We start from the raw sequence: 19158 nt of genomic DNA on the forward strand, positions 1-19158 counted from the left end.
TGAGACCAGCAGTAGGACTGCTTTTACCCTGGGGTCTTTTGCAGATGAGAACTGGAGGCAGAAAATGGGCTGTGTGGGGCAAATGAGACAAAAATTATAGTCCAAATGTCCCCAAAGGTGAGAAACCTGGCAAACCCATCTTCTGCTTTGGGGTTAGGATCCTGAAAGCTGTACTCCTGGGGGAAACCTTGGAGTCCAGTAAATCAGAAATAAATAGAAAATTCACACCCCAAAATATTAAAAAAACAAAATTAAGAATTAATAGGTTTAAGAGTAAGTCAGACTCAAGAGCAAGTAATGCAATGGAAGAAAGAATGAAGAAACTACCCAGAATGAAGCATGGATTAAACGAGACAAGAGGGATACTGTGAAAAAATCTGACATACCTTTATTCAGAGCCCAGGAAGTAGGGGGAATAAAAAAGCCCCACAGATTCAAGAAGTTCAACAAACCTCAAGTAAGATTTAAAAAGTCCATATTTTGACCCATCAAGATGAAATAGCAGGAAATTAAGTCAAAGGCAAAATCTTTAAAATAGAAAAAAAGAGGATTGATTACCTTCAAAAGAGCAACCATTAGGTTGGCAAAAAAAATTTTTTTTCACAGCAAAAATGGAAGCCAAAGATAGTAAAATAATATAGTAAATGCACTGAAGGAAAATAACTTCCAAGCTAGAGTTCCTTATCCAGAGAAAATGTCCTTCAAAAACAAAGGTGAAAGGGGCACCTGGCTGGCTCAGTCGGTGGAGCCCTGTTGGGCATAGAGCTTACCTTCAAAAAGGAAGAAAGAAAGAAAATATATACAGAATTTAAATAATGTACACATCTACATCTACCAAGAGAAACAGATGCATCTGGCCACACAAATCTTGTACAAAAATAAAGCAGCTGAATAAAGCAGCTTTATTCATAATGGCTCCAAAGTGTTAACAACCCAAATGTGTACCTGTGTGTCCCAGCCAGTTGGAGAATGGCTGAACAGGAAAGTCGATATATTTATGTAAGGGAATGCTGCTCATAAATAAAAATCAACAAATTGCTGATAAATGCAAAAACGTGGAAGAATCTTGAAACGTATCAAGCAAGAGAAACTAGACAAATCAAGAGCACATAACCTGGGTGGCTCAGTTGTTAAGCGTCTGCCTTCGGCGTCTCAGGTCATGGTCCCAGGGTGCCGGGATCGAGTCCCGCATCGGGCTCCCTGCTCGGTGGGAGGCCTGCTTCTCCCTCTCCCACTCCCCCTGCTTGTGTTCCTGCTCTGGCTATCTCTCTGTTAAATAGATAAATTAAAAAAAAAAAGAGAGAGAGAGTACATACAGTGTGAGTCCATTTATGTGAAGTTCAAGAACAGACAAACCTAATCTATGCTCATAGAAATCACAATCATGATTGCCTCTAGGGGCCGGGTAAAGGGTCAAAAGCAAACTTTGAGGTGATAAAAATGTTCTTCGTCTTGGGTGATGGTTACATGGACGGAATACATTACTCAAAATTAATCGAGATGAAAGCTTAAGATCTGTGCATTTTGCTGTAATAAATTATACTAAAGTCCTTAAAAGAATTACACAACAGCAATAGCATATAATGGGGGGGGGGGGTGATGGTTGTAAACAAATTATCCCTGCATTTTTTCACCAGGAGGGCAAAAGTATTGCACACAATTAGACCTTGCTAAGTCAAGGATGCATGTTGTAATTTTTATTTTAATCAACTGATTGACTGATTGATGCAAAAAGGTGATTTTATTAAAGCATGGGGACAGGACCCGTGGGAAAAAGAGCTGCTGCCGCATGTTGTCATTTTTAGAGTACACTAAAAGAGTAGAAAAAGTGCCTAACCTCCAATTAACAAAGGCGGGGAAGGAAATAAACATAATCAGCGCAAAAGTAGGCGAGAAGCCCGAGAAAAAAATGACTCAGGGGGGACAAAAGCAGCGACCCGGGGGGCGCCATTAGAACGTAGGGGACGGCGCCTGCGCACTCAGGCCGGGAGCCGCCTGCCCCTCGGGGGCGGGTCTGCAGGGGGAGCGGCGACCTTGCGCGGGCGCTGGCGGGTCCTTGTCCCCTCCCCTGCTCGCTCTTTCTGAACTCTCTTTCTAAAGGCTGCCTGTTTCACTTCTAGCCGGTCATCATCAGTGCTTTTCCCTCTGATTCAATCTGTATAATACGCTTCTCCTGCCTCAGGTTTCTGGCCTTCGGTGAACCCCCAGGCATGTAGTTTTGCCTAAAGTCCCTTCCTATTCCCTTCACTTGCTGATGACAAAAACGGTTCTAAAGCCTGCATTTTTGAAGGAGGAAAAAGTTAGAGAGTGGTTATAATCACTTAAGAAAAGTAAACAGAAAAAGGAGCACTTCATAGCAGAGGATGGTTTCGATCCATCGACCTCTGGGTTATGGGCCCAGCACGCTTCCGCTGCGCCACTCTGCTGCCTAGAAACACGCTTTTTCTGGATTCCCAAAGAAAGCTGTACCGTGCCTTCTCCATATCGCGCCTTCTCCATATCGCGCCATCTAGTGTCCAGTTAAAAAAAAAAAAGTCGCTACTGTTAAATCTGTTCTTATTGGCTAATTTCTGACACAGCAGGTTTTTCTTATTGGCTCGCAGACTGGTCTGCCAAAGTAAACCAATGGGCATTAGCGGCGGGGTAGGGCGGGAGCCAATCGCGCCAGAGTTTGTTGGGACGCGCCGACAAGCCGTGTCTCCAGGGTCTGCTCCTCTGAGGAGAGGGGCGGTTGGTGTGGCCTCCATTGTTCGGGTTTTAGGACGCCATGAGGTAAGGGCACTGGGGTGCTCTGAGCCGGGCTAGCGTATTTGCCCGAAAACTTTGGGGAGGTGGGCCGACGGGAGCCGGAATCCCCGAAGGGGCCGCGTGTCCGGGGGCTGCCTGAGGCCGGAGGGCGGCGGGCCGGGCAGACGGGCGCCGGGGGCGCGTCCCGACGGGGGACGGCGGCTCCGGGGGATGCAGGGTTTACCCCTCCGGCGGATCCGGGAGCGGCCGCTCTGGTCTCTGAGGCGTGTGGGGCTGCCGCGTCCCGGGGCTCCGGGGGTGCTCATCACAGGCACGCGGTGTTTGAGGCGGGCACTGGGAGTGAGGAGGGAGGAAGTGGGAGCGGGGCCCCTTGCGAACGAAGTGCAGCGCCGCGGAGGTGCCTTCGGCGGAGCCAAAACAAGTGGAAATCTCTGCCTTTCTAGGGGTGACAGAGGCCGTGGTCGCGGCGGGCGCTTTGGGTCCCGAGGAGGCCCAGGAGGAGGGTGAGTGCCCGTTCTCGGCGTCCCTGCGGTGGTTAGCTTCCGTCAGCCGTCTGCGCCGTTTGGAGAGGACGCAGGCTTCCCGCTCGTGTGAGATCAGCCGTGGTTTGGCAACACCTCTCTTCGTGCGCTCCAGCTAAACGACTTCGGCCCCACGATGCTAAGCCGTTTGATTTTTTTGATGAGTAATTTGGATTGTTTTTCTTGTTTTAGGTTCAGGCCCTTTGTGCCACATATTCCATTTGATTTCTATTTGGTGAGTACCGTGGCTCCTGTTCACCACTGTTGACTTGTAGTTTCCCGGAACCCAGCATCTCTCTGTTGGTGAAGTCAAACAGTGCTACGAGTCCAAGAAGGGATCAGGAATGGAGTTGGGGTTTTGAGTCAGCGGCGCGTGAACACGGTGGGGAAGATAATTCTTTGGCTACTGTTGACAGTAACAGGATGGTAATCTTTGTTCTGAATAATTACCTGTGTCTCTGCTTTATGTTAATGTAAAAGCAGTGAGAGCTTAAATTACGGCTAGTCCTTCCCGCAGGTATCCTGGTTTGAATATCTTAAGGAGTAAAAACAAGTATAGAATTTTCTGTTTTCAGTTGTTTCTGTTGTGGCAATGGAGAAGATGATCTCTCTTGTATAGTACTTTTGATAAATACTATATCATTGTTTCTTTCTGGTTTAGTGTGAAATGGCCTTCCCCCGGGTCAAGCCAGCGCCTGATGAAACTTCCTTCAGTGAGGCCTTGCTGAAGAGGAATCAGGACCTTGCTCCTAATTCTGCTGAACAGGTATATTCTTTTGGCTTTCTTCCTGAGATTTCTCTAAGAAAGCTAGAGAAGTGACTAACTGCTGGTGAGGTTACTGTTACCAGAGTCTAAACTCCACAGAAGGCTTTAATTCTCCTCATTTCTCACTGTGGGTAGAGGGAGAGTGCCGGGTGGATTAGATAAACAGATTACATGTATATTTATATCTTTTTTTTTTTTTAAAGATTTTTTATTTATTTATTTGACAGAGAACAAGAGAGCACAAGCAGGGGGGAAAGTAGAGGGAGAGGGTGAAGCAGGCTTCCCGCCAAGCAGGGAACCCGATGCGGGACTCGATCCCAGGACCCTGGGATCATGAACCTGAGCGGAAGGCAGACACTTAACCATCTGAGCCACCCAGGCGCCCGTGCATTTATATCTTTATTGGGGAGACCTATCTTTGGGTCAGAAAGTTACTGTCTTCTGGCATATTCAAGGCCAGAAGGTCAGAGTGTTTTCAAAGCCCTATGTAGATATTGATTCAGCTTGTGTAGAAGAGATTAGGGGAAAATACTCAAACTCTGAGAAGTTGCTTATAATTTTTCACTTTAGGGTATTTTTGTTTCCTGCTGTTTTTCAGGCCTCTATCCTTTCTCTGGTGACGAAAATAAACAATGTGATTGATAATTTGATTGTGGCTCCAGGGACATTTGAAGTGGTGAGTTTTTAATGATTCAGTCATGGGAAAGGGCAGCCTTGGTAGTGTGGGTAGTATTTCCTAGGTGCCCATATCTTAATTTGTCAGTTACTTATTTTCCAAAGCCAAGCCTAAAATAGGAAGGAAAGTACAGTGAATTCCTTTGTAGTGGTGATCTTGGGGACAAGACTTGTATCCGTGTTACCAGTTAGCCATAACGTATTAGGCTTTTCATGTGGTGGTTTTGGGATATGATTTGACTTCTGCTACTTCTAAATCTGGGTAATAATTGTGTTGTAATTGACTTCTGAGAGGAACTAGACAGTCTTTTTTTTTTTTAAAGATTTTATTTATTTATTTGAGAGAGCATGAGCATGAGGGGGGACGGGGCACAGGGACAAGCAGAATCCCTGCTGAGTGGGGAGCCCGATGCAGACAGATCCCAGGACCCTGAGACCACCACCCCAGATGAAGTCAGACTCAGATGCTTAACCAACAGCCACCCAGGCGCCCCTAGACAGTCTTTTTCACTTCTACATCCCCCCCCCCCGAAATCCCTTTTCCAACAGCAAATTGAAGAAGTCCGACAGGTGGGATCATATAAAAAGGGAACAATGACTACAGGACACAATGTGGCTGACCTGGTGGTAATCCTAAAGATTCTGCCAACATGTGAGTGTACCTTTTTCTGGCCACAGGAGCAGAGAGTTGAGTTTGAGGCATAGGGATCTTTAAAGCCCAAATTTCTTTTCTTTTTTTTTTTTTTTTTAATATTTTATTTGATTATTTGAGAGAGAGTGAGAGAGAAAGACCATGAGCCATGAGTGGTGGTGGGGGGGAGGGGTTTGGTGGGGAGAAGCAGAGAGAGAAGCAGACTCCCCACTGAGCAGGGAGTCCGACACAGGGCTCGATCCCAGGACCCATGAGATCATGACCTGAGCCAAAGGCAATTAACCAACTGAGCCACCCAGGTGCCCCTAAAGCCCAAATTTCTTGTGAGAAAGATTTGTTTGGAAGACAAATGGGAAATTTATTTTTTTAACGTGTGTTGAGGTAATAAGGGACAAAGTCTGGACCATGTGTCCGAAAGAATGTATGGCCAGTTACTAAAGGGCAGTGTTTCTCATTTGGTGATTTTTGTCTCCCATGGGATATTTGGCAGTGTCTGGAGACAGTTTGGGCTACTGGCATCAAAGGAGTAGAGATCAGTGCACAGGACGTATTCTACTCTCCGACCCTCAAACAGAATTGTCCAGCCCAAAATGGGATTAGTGCCACTGATGAGAAACCCTACTATTTAAAAAAAAAAAAAAAAAAAAAAAGGGTGTGGGTATAGGAGGTATCCTGTTCCCTGAGTCTTCCAGTTTCTGTGTTCAAGTGTTAGTTTCCCCTTGTAAAAGTGTTTATTCTTGCTTGCTGTTGCTCCAACCTTGCATGTGGGGCAGAAATCAGAGGGTGGAGTAGTGTAGAGATGTATAGAAAGTCTTTAAATGGTTATATAATGTTCATGGTCTCTTTTTCTCTCAATCTAGTGGAAGCTGTTGCTGCCCTAGGGAACAAAGTTGTGGAAAGCCTAAGAGCACAGGATCCTTCTGAAGGTTTGAGTTTGTTGCTGAACATGTATTTAATGGTCACAGGAGCCAGGTGTATAATTACAAGTACACTTTTAACAAAGTTAGGTCAGCCTAGAAGGAAGAGTGAATGTAGAGTTTTATGTTGGGGAAGTTTTTGGCAGCAATCTCTAGTGTTCAAAATCCTGTTCATCTTTACTTTTTTTTTTTTTTTTTTAGATGGTCAAGGCTACTGTTTTTTTTTTTGTTTTTTTTTTAATTTTTTAAAGATTTTATTTATTTATTTGACAGAGCAAGAGAGGGAGAGAGAGAAAGCACAAGTAGGGGGAGCACCAGAGGGAGAGGGAGAAGCAGACTTCCTTCTGAAGCAGGGAGCCTGATAAGGGACTTGATCCCAGGACCCTGGGATCATGACCTGAGCCAAAGGCAGACTCTTAACCATCTGAGCTACCCAAGCACCCTTACTTTTTTTTTTTTTTTTTTAAGATTTTACCTACTTAGCAGGGGGAGGAGCAGAGGAAGAGGGACAAGCAGACTACATGCTGAGTGCAGAGCCAGATGCAGACCTCGGTCCCACAACCCTGAGATCATGACCTGAGCTAAAATCAAGAGTCAGATGTATAACCAGCTGAGCCACCCAGGCGCGCCTACTTCTTATTTTTTTAAAGTTTAAGTAATCTCTGCACCCAACATGGGGCTTGAACTCACACCCCAGAGATTGAGAGTCCCATGCTCTACCTACTGAGCCAGCCAGGTGCCCCATCTCTTACTTTTAAAATTGTATTCTGAATCCTCATTCTGGACTCTTAATATTTTTTTAAAGATTTTATTTACTTATTTGAGCGAGAGTACTCGCTCGTTCACAGGGAAGAAGGGGCAGAGGGGGAGGGAGAGGGACAAGCAGACTCTGCGCCCAGTGCAGAGCCAACATGGGGCTTGATCTCAGGACCCTGACATCAGGACCCGAGCCAAAACCGAGAGTCAGACGCCCAGTGGACTGAGTCACCTAGGCGCCCCTGGACTATTGCTATTTTTAAAAACCCGTCTGTTTGCCTACTCCCACTGTAGATTTACCTCTGGTCATCTAAAGGAAATGGGAAAGTTACAGCTTTTGATTTTCTTTCAGTTTTGACCATGCTGACCAATGAAACTGGCTTTGAGATCAGTTCTTCTGATGCTACGGTGAAGATTCTCATTACAACAGTGCCACCCAATCTCCGAAAACTGGACCCAGAACTCCATTGTTAGTTTTTTTTTCTATTGCTGGGATAGTTGGGGGAAAATCAAAACATGGTATAAAGTTGTTGTTGAGTTTACTTATTAGCTTGTTGCTATTCCACGTGAAACCTTCTGGACCTAAGTTGACCAGACTTTGTTGTCTCCCTCTGTAATGTGGGGAGTTTTACCAGCTCGCTAGTGAAATTGTCACACGGGATGGCTAAGAAAGCAGCTGGAGTGGAGGACTTAAGAAGGACTGAGGAAATATTTATGGAGGGAGTAGGCTCTTGGAGAAAGTGGTGGATCTTGCATGCTTGTAGATTTGATTTGGGGGAGGAGTAGTGATTTTTGGACAAGTGATTTGCTTGCTGATCTGAGGCACATGGGGTGGTTTAAGAAATTAGGAAGTTATCCTGTCTTCCTTCCAAGTTCTTGGACTGTGGCAACGGGGTTGAATTGCTTAATAATGGGAGTGTTTCAGTGTGGCCTGTCCTGCTTGTCTTCTAGTGGATATCAAGGTGTTGCAGAGTGCCTTAGCAGCCATCAGACATGCCCGTTGGTTTGAGGAAAATGCTTCTCAGTCCACGTGAGTCACTATTTTGAGTTAAAATAATCTAATCCTTCTAAATTGCGGTGAGTAGCCAGATCCCCCATACTTCCTGTGTTAGAACTTGTTTGGCTGTAAGTCAGGGTTGTTTTTTGGTGGTGGTGGTGGGGGCGGGTTAACAAATTTAGATTGAAAGAAACAGAATGTGTAGTTTTGGAAATAGCATCAGCTCTGTACCTCAGGGATGGAAGCACATGATCTTATTCCTTTTAATCTCTGGGTCCCTCTTACCTTCAGAGTTAAAGTTCTCATCAGACTGCTGAAAGACCTGAGGATTCGTTTTCCTGGCTTTGAGCCCCTCACACCCTGGATCCTTGACCTACTCGTAAGTGAAGAAGGGCAATTGGGAGTTCCTGCTCATCCCTCTTTAACAGTAGTTATTCTGAAACCTATCAGGGTCTGAAATTTGGTGAAGCTGAAAATAAATTTCATGGTGGGCAGGTGATCCAGTAAATACTCAAGGTTTATTACTTCCTTAGGTTTTTGGAGTATTCAATTGAATGAGTAATTGGCTGCCCCTATGCCTTTTTGTTACTGATGTCATTTCAATAATGTGATGAGAGGAAATTACTGAATGAACAGCCATTTCAGAATGCTTCTGAACTTTATAGCTAGGCCTTAATAACCAGTTTTCTCTTTGATGGTTTAAAGTTTGAGTTTATTTGGCTAGATATGCCAAGTTTATGGCACACCTACCAGATTGTTTATTTTCCAGGGGCACTATGCCGTGATGAACAATCCCACCAGACAGCCTTTGGCCCTAAATGTGGCATACAGGTATAACAAGCTGCTTTGGGTTTGGGGCTCGATATAAGTTGTATTCTGTGTTCTTTTAATGTTCTTGTGTGTTTCAGGCGTTGCTTACAGATTCTGGCTGCAGGACTGTTCCTGCCAGGGTCAGTGGGTATCACTGACCCCTGTGAGAGTGGCAACTTCAGAGTACACACAGTCATGACTCTGGAACAACAGGTATTGGGACAGCTCTGATATGGTCTGTTGTGCCGCACTCGACTACTCTAGGTCAGAAGGCAAAGGGAATGTGGTCTTTAGGGGTCAGGATTTAGGGGTTCTCACAGACTTTCGTCTTGAAATTAAAGTTGTCTTCATCTTTTTTTTTCATGAGAATGTTCATCAGATAAAGTACTTTGATTCATCTTGCTAGTTTACTCTCACTTTGCCCTCCTTTAGGACATGGTGTGCTACACAGCTCAGACTCTAGTCCGAATCCTCTCACATGGTGGTTTTCGGAAGATTCTTGGCCAGGAGGGTGATGCCAGCTGTGAGTGATCACTGTGGGTCAGGGGTTCTTTATGCTACTCTGTGGTCTGCAAAGAAGTACTGCACTACTCAGATGTCTTGATATTTCTACTGTGTAGATCATGACTTGTATGCTGGGCTACTTGGCCTGAAATCACTTTTTCTTTTCTAGATCTTGCTTCTGAAATATCTACCTGGGATGGAGTGATAGTGACACCTTCAGAAAAGGCTTATGAGAAGCCACCAGAGAAGAAGGAAGGGGAGGAAGAGGAGGAGAATACAGAAGAACCACCTCAAGGAGAGGAAGAGGAAAGCATGGAGACTCAGGAGTGACCTTCCTTTCTCTTCACCCCCTTTCTTTTCCAAGGGGAAGACTGCAGCCTAAGCTAACTGCTCCTGGGCTTTATATGGTGGCATTTCTGAGGGATAGGGGAGACAGGGAAAATAAACTCTATAGAAGGAAGTGTCATTCCACTGGGTTCTGATTGGCTCAGTAGCCAGAAGTCTCCCATTTATGACCTATGCCATCCATCATCTATAATGAAGCAGGATACCAGCTTTTCTTCCTAAGACTTCAGAGAACCCAGTTCCTGGAAACCTCTCTCAACCAGTATTTTGTTGTTGAAATGTTGTGAACTGTTAGTGTCTGGATTTTTTTTTTTTCCTAAGAAAAAGATTAAAGTACTTCCTAGTAGGGCTCTTGGTCTTGTTTTTCTTTGGTATCTGGCAACCTTTTTTGCTTTCTGTATTCTTCAGTGAAAGTGATACTTGAATCTTTTCATTTAAACACTAGATCACAATTTGAAGCTATATTTGAATTAAAGTACAAAGACTCTTGGAACCTTTTCATATATCAGAGTAAACTAAAACACTTTAAGCATTTATTGGATTATATGGTTCTAGCAGTGCTGCTACTATATTCAAGCCAAGTGCAATCAACAAAAGAGGGTAGACAGGAGTCATTCCCTTGACTTTGCCTGCCCTCTTCTCCAAATCCTCTGTAAACAAAGGGAAAAAAGCCACAAGTAGAGGACATGCAACAGAACAGAACTAGGCCTGAAGGTAGAGGAGCTGGGTCTTGAGTATGTAGAGGCCTCAGCTCATTCTTGGAAGCAAGAGCCATAATAAGTCCTTTGGGATCATTAGTCCTGCTGTATACAGGTTTCTTTGGGACCCCATATAAACAGGTAAGACTTAAGTGCTTCAAAGAGAAACAACAGGGCTGCCTTTTTGATGTCCCAAGGTCTGCAGGGAGTCCTGGAGGAAACAAGGCAGCTCCGGAACAGTACTTGTGCTACTCCGAGGCAATGCATGGGTCCCATCTTCTGGCCTGTTACTTGCTTGGGGAACCAGGCGGGTAAACTCCTGAATCCAGCATTGCCCTCCTGCGGGCTGTTTCCTTGGCCACGCTGTGGTTTAGCCGCCTCAGCCGTTCCTACAAGACAAGATTTGGAATTATAACTGCTGTGTGAAAGGCTTCAGCACTCCCTGTCAACTAGGTGCTGGAAGATACCTTGGGCTTGCTCCATCTCTAAGGAATGTAAGAATGTACAGGAGAGCAACTGGGTACTGAGAACAAGAGTTCTATCACGCCTGACACTAGCTGACAACTCCCTTTCACTGTGTTGGGGACTTTGGGATGTCCCAGTGGACTTGTAAAGAATCCCTGCTGGCGGGGAATTCTTTTACCTGCGCATTCTGTAGAATGTTGTTGACCAAGACAACTCGCCGCCGGGCATTAAGTAGCTTCTTCACGTAGGGATCGAGGTCCAGGGCCACTTTTTGATCCTCATTGATTCGGCACAGTTCTGGGGGATGGAAGGAAGGAGCGGCTAACACCTAATGGTTCCCTTCATGCTCGTAGGGAGAGCAGGCTGGTAAATGGGATGCAAACACGCCTGCACCCACACGGGCCGGCCACTAGAAACTCAGGAAAGCAGGAATCCACTGCAGCCCTGAAGCCCTGGAAGCATACGACTGAAACCCACCCCGAGCTCGGCTAAACATGAGGCCCTAAAAGTGTGTGGCAGTGTCGCTGGTCTAGGGGGTGCTTACTCACCAGTAGCTAGGTTGTCAATTTGTTCTCGTAGCTCTACCTGGCTCTCTCTGCAAAGAAGTACGAGGCCCACACTGTCAGTTAATGGGACTCGAAAAACCCACTCCCCTAGGGACTCCCCAAGTGCCGGAAGAAGCCATCACCACCCGCGGCTTCCCGCCCACCGGCCGGGCCTCCCACCAGTCCCACCCGGGACTTGCCCCTTCCGGCATAGGCCCCGCCCCTTCCGGCACAACCCCCTTTCCCCCCGAAGAGCGGCCCCGTCCCGCCCCTCCCTCTCGGACCTGACGGCGTGGACGTGAGAGTCCAGCTGCTGCACAGCCGGTCGCAGGAACTCGAGGAGCCCCTCGGCGAAGAGGTCGCGGCCTGCGGGACCCGCCACTGGGGTCCCTGCCCCGGACACAGCGGCGGAACCAGCCGCAGCCATCATGAGCAGCCCTTCCGCCGGGAACGTGCCGCGCGGGCCGCCGGGAACTGGAGTCGCGCTGAAGTGCGCCACCAGGGGACGCCCAGGAGCTGCCGGCTGGACCCAGCCTGGGGACTTCTGGGAAACCGAGTCTCCGCGACCGGGGGCGGGGCGGGCGGAGCGGCAGTTCCTTGGAGGCCCCGGAGAAGCGGTGTTGGGGGGTGTCTCCAGACCGCGGGAGGGCTGGGAGGAGCCATTTTGGGGGCGGCTATCTTTGGTGTTCTGCAAAGGTGGAAAAGAAATGCTTGTCTCCCCGGTTGCGCTTAGCCCTCCCATGCTAACCAGATTGTATTCATAGTATATATAGTTTCAGATTTCTAACTTTGAGAGTGTACTTTTTAATGGCACTATAGTGTCTACAAAACCGCATAGGAATATTATTAAGTCTTAAAAGGGAATGCAATTCTGATACATGCCACCATGTGGATGAGCTTTGGAGACTGCTGAGTGAAATAAGCAGAGCAGAAGGACAAATACTGTCTGGTTATTACATGAAGTACCCAGAGGGGTCAAATTCATGAAGATAAAATGTGGTTTTAGGTCTCTATCAGAACAGGGTTGCCAGGGGAATTACTGTTTAATGGGTAGAGTTTCAGTATGGGATGATTAAAAAATTCTAGAGATGAGTAATGACACAGTAATGTGCATTTACTTAATGCCACTGACCTGTACACTTAAAAATGGTTAAAGGGTAAATTTTATGTGTGTTTTGCCACAGTAAAGCAAAACTTAAAACCTACATGTGTTTCCATATTTTCATTTTTTCCTTCCTTCAAAAAGTTTCCTTAGTTTTGTTGTGTTTTTCATGGCTTTCCAGAGTTTACATGTCTTGTTGAATTCTCAACAAAAGGCACAGTCTCTTAAGCTCTAGAGTGTTCCAGTGGCTCGCAGTCCTGTGGCCCTGGGGTAAGGTGTGTGTAGAAGTGCTCCTGGAGGGCAAAGGGGTCCCCAGAGATAAATGGCACCAGAATGTTCAGCCTTGAGCTTCAAGCTCAGGAATAAAAGAGGAGGTGTTTAAATCACTGTGGGAGAGTGGTGGTCCACAGCTGGGAACCTGAGGCTCCAAGTGTGGTAACTTTTAAAGCCTTGTACACTTTTTGTTGTTTATTATCTTTATTTCTCTGTATCTTTCCCTCTAGTGATTAGAGCTAAAAGTCTCATGAGAGGCTGGAGGCTTATTATGGGAGTCAGCAATGGGAAGGGGGTAGCTAGGGTAACTAGCCTGCTCCACAGTCAGGCCTAGTGAGGAGGAAGCCCAGAGGATAGAGAGTGGTGACAGTGTTGAAGAGGAAGGAATAAGGGCTAAGTCCTTGAGGCCTGTTCTGGAGAGAGAATAAGGGCTGGTCTGGGCAGGGAAAGGAGGTTAGTGGCTCAGTGTCTAGACAAAATGCTCCCAAGTTGGGCCAAAGTCCTTTCAGGTACCTTTTGAAGTAAGGTTGTGAGATTTGGCAAACACAACAATCAAAAAAATTCTGGGACACTAGGTAAATTTGAATTTCAGATAAACAACATTTTTTTTTTTTAGATTTTATTTATTTATTTATTTGAGAGAGAGTGGAGAGGGGAGCACAGAGAGTCCCATACTCCCCGCTGAGCATGGGTCCTGATGTGGGCTCGATCTCATGACCCTGAGATCATGACCCAAGCCAAAATCAAGAGTCAGACACCTGGGGCGCCTGGGTGGCTCAGTTAGTTAAGCACCTGCCTTCGGCTCGGGTCATGATCCCAGAGTCCTGGGATCAAGCCTCACATCCGCAGGGAGCCTGCTTCTCCCTCTCCTCCCTGCTGGTGCTCCCTCTCTCTATCTCTCTCTCTCTCAAATACATAAATAAAATAAAATCTTAAAAAAAAAAAAGAGTCGGACGCCTAACCATTCAGACGCCCCAACAACAAATAATTTTTGAGTGTATCTTACCTGGTAATCCTACTTCAAAGGCTGGTTCTCTGAGAAAAATCACTCACTATTCTGTTTTTAAGCTTTCCTTTCCACACTTCCTATCACCTCCAGTTAGCTCTTATCTCTCATGAGGGCACTGCAACACCTCCTGATTGATCTTCTTGCCTGTAGTCTCTCTACCCTCCAGGTCAATCTGCACTCTATAATATCAGTTACATAATAACCTGCTCAGAGAATACAAATGCTGAAAAGGACTTTGTTGTATTAATTATTTATTTTTAAAGATTTTATTTATTTATTTGAGAGAGAGAGAGCAAGTGAGAGAGAAAGAGCCCGAGCATGGGGAGGGGTGGAGGGAGAGAGAGAAGCAGACTTCCTGCTGAGCAGGCAGCTGGATTCCGGTCTTGATCCTAGGCCCCTGGGATCATGACCTGAGCCAAAGGCAGATGCTTAATCAACTGAGCCACCGAGGGGCCTCTATTATTTTTTTTATAGGGGCACCTGGGTGGCTCAGTTGGTTAAGCAACTGCCTTCGGCTCAGGTCCTGATCCTGGAGTCCCGGGATCGAGTCCTGCATTGGGCTCCCTGCTCAGCGGGGAGTCTGCTTCTCCCTCTGACCCTCCCCGCTCTCACATTCTCTCTCTCTCAAATAAATAAAATCTTAAAAAAAACCCAAAAAACTCTACCCCCAACGTGGGGCTTGAACTCACCACCCTGAGATCAAGAGACTCATGCTCCACCAACTGAGCCACCCAGGCACCCCTGAAAGAGATTCTATTATTTTATTTTATTTATTTATTTTCTGAAAGAAACTTTAGAATCCATCCTTCCACGGTTTCTTGTATACCTCTGTAAGGGAGACCAGGCAAGGGTCTGTTGAAAGGAAAACCAAGGGCCTAAGATGGGGTCACTTATGTCAGGCCAAGTCACCAGACCTGGGCTTTATACTTAACCTAATTGTAGTTTCAACCTCCCCCAGAAATGTAGTCTTAACTGGTCAGTCAGGAATTTTCTGGTCAGCACCAATCAGGCAATCTGTCACAAGGGCCCTCTCCGTACCCCCCACGCCCCCAAAGGAAGGTGAGGTCATCTGCAGGATAAGACCCCTCTGCCTTTCCCCCAAGGGAAGGTGACCTTGCCTGGAGCAATCCTTTCTTTTACTAATAACTTTTTGCCTCACCCTCCTTCCTACAAAACCCTTCCATTTTTGTACAACTCCTCAGAGTTCCCCTCTCCTTGCTGGATGGGATGAAGATGCTTGATTCACGAATTGCTTAATAAAGCCAATTAGATCTTCAAAATTACTCATTTGAATTTTTGCTCTTTAACAAACTAAAAGCACATCCTCTAAAGGAATTTCATTTCTGGAGAAAGCCAGGTAGCAACCAGAGGAGAGGAGATGGGGGGAAAACTAGAAAGATAAAAGGACAGGCCTCTGAGGCCTTCTCACGCTCCTCAGTGCTGCCAAGGCCAGGACTCCACCCTCAGCTTCTGACTCCTTTGTGATAAGCAGGAGTCCTGGAGTCTAACCAGATCCTGGTCTGACCAGGGAACCCACCCATGGGCCATGTGGGGACAGCAACTCTCTAGAAGCACCAGTTGGGGGAAACAAAAGCTGGAATCTCAGGCCTCACTGCCTGCTCTACGCCTTTCCAACACCCATCCCAGTGCTGCCCCCTTCGACTCTGCTGTTGAAGCATTGTAGGGCTCCCTAAACCAAGTTCTGACCTCCCAGAAAGTGGGGTGGATGAGGAAATCCCTGTCCCTTACCTGGACCTGACTCTCAGGGCCCCCTTCCCAGGTAAAGTCCCCCCCTCCCCCAAGCAGGACCCTCTGAAAACCCTGACCACCACCCTGCCCCACCCAGGCTCCCCATTGGGTGTGGGGGCACACCTAGCCTGCTGGGCAAAGGGCACGGTGGGCTTGTACCACCTGAACCAGTGCAGCTTCTCCCTGAAGAGCCTCCTCAGGACCAGCAAGGAGGGGGCAGGTCAACCTAAGCACCTCTCAGATGACCGGGCGAGGAGAGGAGGCAGTTTTTTTTTTTTTTTTTTATTTGAGAGAGAGCGCAAGCATGAGCAGGGGGGAAGGCGAGAGAGAGGGAGAAGCAGACTTCCCACTGAGCAGGGAGCCAGACAACATGGGGCTCCATCCCGGGACCCTGGGATCCTGACCTGAGCCGATGGCAGATGAAGGCAGACGCTTAACTGACTGAGTCACCCAGGCGCTCCTGAGAATAGGGCAATTCTTATGACCTACATCCCCTACAGCCTCTATGGAAAAGCCAAGAACTGGAGGGCCACTGCTACGTTTTAGAGTGCAAGCAGGGAGGAGGGGGGCTCTTCACTGAAGACCTTGTGCCATGATGCCTGGAATTTGATAAACATTTAAAGAATGAATAATTGAGCCAGCACTGGCCTTCAAGCTGTTACCAAATTTCAGAGTTTCTGCAAACCCTGTTAAAAAACAAAATTCAACTAAATAAATCTGGAGATCTAATTGGCTTTATTAAGCAATTCGTGAATCAAGCATCATCCCATCCAGCAAGGAGAGGGGAACTCTGAGGAGTTGTACAAAAATGGAAGGGTTTTGTAGGAAGGAGGGTGAGGCAAAAAGTTATTAGTAAAAGAAAGGATTGCTCCAGGCAAGGTCACCTTCCCTTGGGGGAAAGGCAGAGGGGTCTTATCCTGCAGATGACCTCACCTTCCTTTGGGGGCGTGGGGGGTACGGAGAGGGCCCTTGTGACAGATTGCCTGATTGGTGCTGACCAGAAAATTCCTGACTGACCAGTTAAGACTACATTTCTGGGGGAGGTTGAAACTACAATTAGGTTAAGTATAAAGCCCAGGTCTGGTGACTTGGCCTAAGTGACTCCATTTGGGCCTGTGCATTAAACAGGTTTAAGCAGAATTTAACAGGTTAAAATGCAAAGGATAAAGCTTTAGGGCATTTTGGAAGTACTCATTTCACCCAAGACTTCCCGATAGCTTTTCAACTGTGTGTACCTTCCATCCCTGTGTCTTTTGGGTTCTGAGAATTCAACTCCATTCTGGCAAGGTCTCCCCAGAGGTAGCATCAGACCCCACAGGTTAAGTGCATGATGGCCAACCCCCACCCTTCAGACACCAGTTGCAAGCCCAGCTTGTCCCCTGTGCTTCTGGCTGACCAGGTATAGATTGGAGGGTCCCACCACCCCTTCCTTGGGTTCAGTTAATTTTCTACAGCGGCTCTCGGATCACAGAGAAGCATTTTCCTTACTAGAATGCCGGTTTATTATGAAAGGCTAGAACTCAGGAATAGTCAGGTGGAAGAGATGCAGAGGGTAAATCCGCATGGGAAGGAGCACAGAGCTTCCGTGCCCTCCAGGCGCACCACTCTCCCCTGAGGCTCCACGAACCGCATCCTTTATTACCCAGGCATGATTGCTTCCTTGGCCACTGGTGATGGATTGAACCTCCAGCCACTGTTCCCTGGAGGTTGGGGAGGTGGATGGGACTGGAAGTTCCAACACAGTGTTGGTTCCCCTGGCAACCAGCCTCCATCCTTAGGCTACCTAGAGGCTTTTGGAAAGTCAACATTAACACAACAAAAGGCCCTTTATTGCTCTCATTACAGGAACTTCCCAGGTTTTAGGATTTCTGTGCCAGCACAAGATACATATTTCTTTCTTTCTTTCTTATTTTTTTAAAGATTTTATTTATTTATTTGAGAGAGAGAGAGGGAGAGGGAGAGGGAGAAGCAGACTCCCCACAGAGCAGGGAGCCCGATGGGATCATGGACCCTGGGATCATGACCTGAGCCAAAGGTGGGCGCTTGACCAGCTGAGCTACCCAGGGGCCCTAAATACATAGTTCTTATTATAAACCACAAGATCACACCATGGATATGTTTAAATCTTAAGCCGATAGTCACCTTACACTAAAGGGTAAAGAAATCCAATAAATCGAACCTAAATAATCAAGTGAATATTTTTAAGAGGTTTCCTGGAGCTTTATCTACACCAGGCCTCCTGGCCTGCCTGCCCTACACAGTAAGAGGACCATGACTGAGGACTGCTATCACCATCACGGGCCCCAGAGCTGTCCTGGCCTCTGTCTCCACCCTCAGGGGTGCCCCTCTCCTGCTGTCCTCTGCCCCTGGGCCGTGTGGTCAGTCAGGGCCCTCACTAGGCAGGGTACAGTGCAGTTTGAGAGCCCACCCAGGCAGGAGTGTAGGGCAGCCAGGTGGCACCTGGAATATCTCTCCCACTGGCATGACCAGGTAAAAATGGGAGACAGAACATCAAGGAGCCTGGGGGTGTGGAGATTCCTATTAAGAGTCTGGAGATAGGGGGCGCCTGGGGGCTCAGCGGTTGGGCGTCTGCCTTCGGCTCAGGTCATGATCCCAGGGTCCTGGAATCGAGTCCCACATTGGGCTCCTTGCTCCTCCTGCTTGTGTTCCCTCTCCCTCGTGCTCTCACTCCCCCTGCTTGTGTTCCCTCTCTCGCTGTGTCTCTGTCAAATAAATAAAATCTTAAAAAAAAAAAAAAAAAAGAGGCTGGAGATGATGCCTGGAGAAGGTCCTGGGTCAGAAATCAGATGATACGCCATTGTGGCAACTTTGTGTGTTTGTGGGGAGGGAGTGAATCCTTAAAAGGTCCCTAGAGCCCAGGGAAATGGAGGCTGGGGCTCTCTTGCTCTTCCCACATTGCCTGGGCAATCGGTGGGAAAGGTACTGGGGCTTCAGAGGGATGGATGGGACAGCTCACAGGAAGAGGAGACGGGATACAGAGGCCAGGCCAGGTCCTCGTCCCAGGTCACAGCCTCTCAGGCCCCATTTACAGTGCTGGTCTGGGCATAGCCCTGCTGCTGGAGCTACATGATGAGCCCCCAGGAACCCCTAAGAGGGGAGGAAGGGGCCTTATCCTCAGCCAGGCCCTCTTGCCTGGAGGCCTGGAACCCTGGGGAGTGGGAGGCTGTGGTGGAGGCTGGACTGGATGGTGGGCAGCAGCACTGCCATTGGTTCCAGATCAGACATCACGGGGTCATCAAGGGGAGAGGGAACCACACATGCCCTGCTGCCCCTGGCAGCTTGTTCAGGCCACCCCGACTGCCTTCTCATGTCTGACAGACAGCCAGACGTCAGATAGTGTGGAAACCGCTGAGGGTGTGGGCTTCTCCCCAGCCACCCTGCCACTGCCCAGATTCAGGTCCACTCCGGTGATTGGACGAACACAACAGCCCTGAGGGTCTCCCAGCCTCCACCGTTGCTTCCGCTAACCCATCTGCACCTCCCTCCAGCATTGTGTATATCACCCCCCTTGAAAATCCGCAGTGGCTCACCACCACCCGAAGCATGAAGCCCAAGCTCTTTAGCAGACAGTTAGGCTCTGGGCTACCTGATCTTGTCAGTCGTGC

The 19158-nt window shown here is 47.6% G+C and overlaps 2 protein-coding genes and 1 non-coding gene across 4 annotated transcripts; 1 reads left to right on the plus strand and 2 right to left on the minus strand.

Annotated features, from left to right (window-relative positions):
- Positions 1-2354: 2354 nt before the first annotated feature.
- On the minus strand, positions 2355-2426 carry TRNAM-CAU (transfer RNA methionine (anticodon CAU)). The gene has a single exon. It is a non-coding gene; the product is annotated as a tRNA-Met (tRNA).
- Positions 2427-2648: 222 nt separating this feature from the next.
- Positions 2649-10039, plus strand: ILF2 (interleukin enhancer binding factor 2). 2 transcript variants are annotated; one of them, XM_036066878.2, is made up of 14 exons: positions 2649-2772; positions 3192-3251; positions 3462-3504; positions 3931-4035; positions 4634-4711; positions 5260-5362; positions 6223-6288; positions 7388-7504; positions 7987-8065; positions 8324-8411; positions 8802-8863; positions 8941-9055; positions 9275-9365; positions 9516-10039. In XM_036066878.2, exons 1-14 carry the CDS (start codon positions 2768-2770, stop codon positions 9674-9676), a joined length of 1173 nt encoding a protein of 390 aa, XP_035922771.1. In that variant the 5' UTR covers positions 2649-2767; the 3' UTR covers positions 9677-10039. The 2 variants fall into 2 exon arrangements, with proteins under 2 accessions (XP_035922771.1, XP_077934770.1); XM_078078644.1 differs by lacking the exons at positions 2649-2772; positions 3192-3251; positions 3462-3504 and adding an exon at positions 3536-3695.
- A 157-nt stretch (positions 10040-10196) lies between these two features.
- On the minus strand, positions 10197-11884 carry SNAPIN (SNAP associated protein). Its single transcript, XM_036066888.2, has 4 exons — positions 11684-11884; positions 11403-11449; positions 11033-11151; positions 10197-10778 (listed from the first exon to the last, which is right to left on the minus strand). The coding sequence occupies exons 1-4, from the start codon at positions 11827-11829 to the stop codon at positions 10677-10679; spliced, it is 414 nt and encodes a 137-aa protein (XP_035922781.1). The 5' UTR covers positions 11830-11884; the 3' UTR covers positions 10197-10676.
- Positions 11885-19158: the final 7274 nt, after the last annotated feature.

Source organism: Halichoerus grypus, chromosome 7 (assembly GCF_964656455.1).
Source record: "Halichoerus grypus chromosome 7, mHalGry1.hap1.1, whole genome shotgun sequence".
NCBI classification, from domain to species: Eukaryota; Metazoa; Chordata; class Mammalia; order Carnivora; family Phocidae; genus Halichoerus; species Halichoerus grypus.

What these genes read in the sequence shown, in the direction of transcription:
- ILF2 (XM_036066878.2), top strand. An exon ending in CGAGGAGGCCCAGGAGGAGG is followed by an intron (nt 3,252 to 3,461) that starts GTGAGTGCCCGT and finishes TTCTTGTTTTAG; the next exon opens with GTTCAGGCCCTTTGTGCCAC. An exon ending in CTCCAGGGACATTTGAAGTG is followed by an intron (nt 4,712 to 5,259) that starts GTGAGTTTTTAA and finishes CTTTTCCAACAG; the next exon opens with CAAATTGAAGAAGTCCGACA.
- SNAPIN (XM_036066888.2), bottom strand. Translation starts at nt 11,829, where the DNA reads ATGATGGCTGCGGCTGGTTCCGCCGCTGTGTCCGGGGCAGGGACCCCA. An exon ending in TCTCACGTCCACGCCGTCAG is followed by an intron (nt 11,450 to 11,683) that starts GTCCGAGAGGGA and finishes ACTTCTTTGCAG; the next exon opens with AGAGAGCCAGGTAGAGCTAC. An exon ending in ACATTCTACAGAATGCGCAG is followed by an intron (nt 10,779 to 11,032) that starts GTAAAAGAATTC and finishes CTTGTCTTGTAG; the next exon opens with GAACGGCTGAGGCGGCTAAA.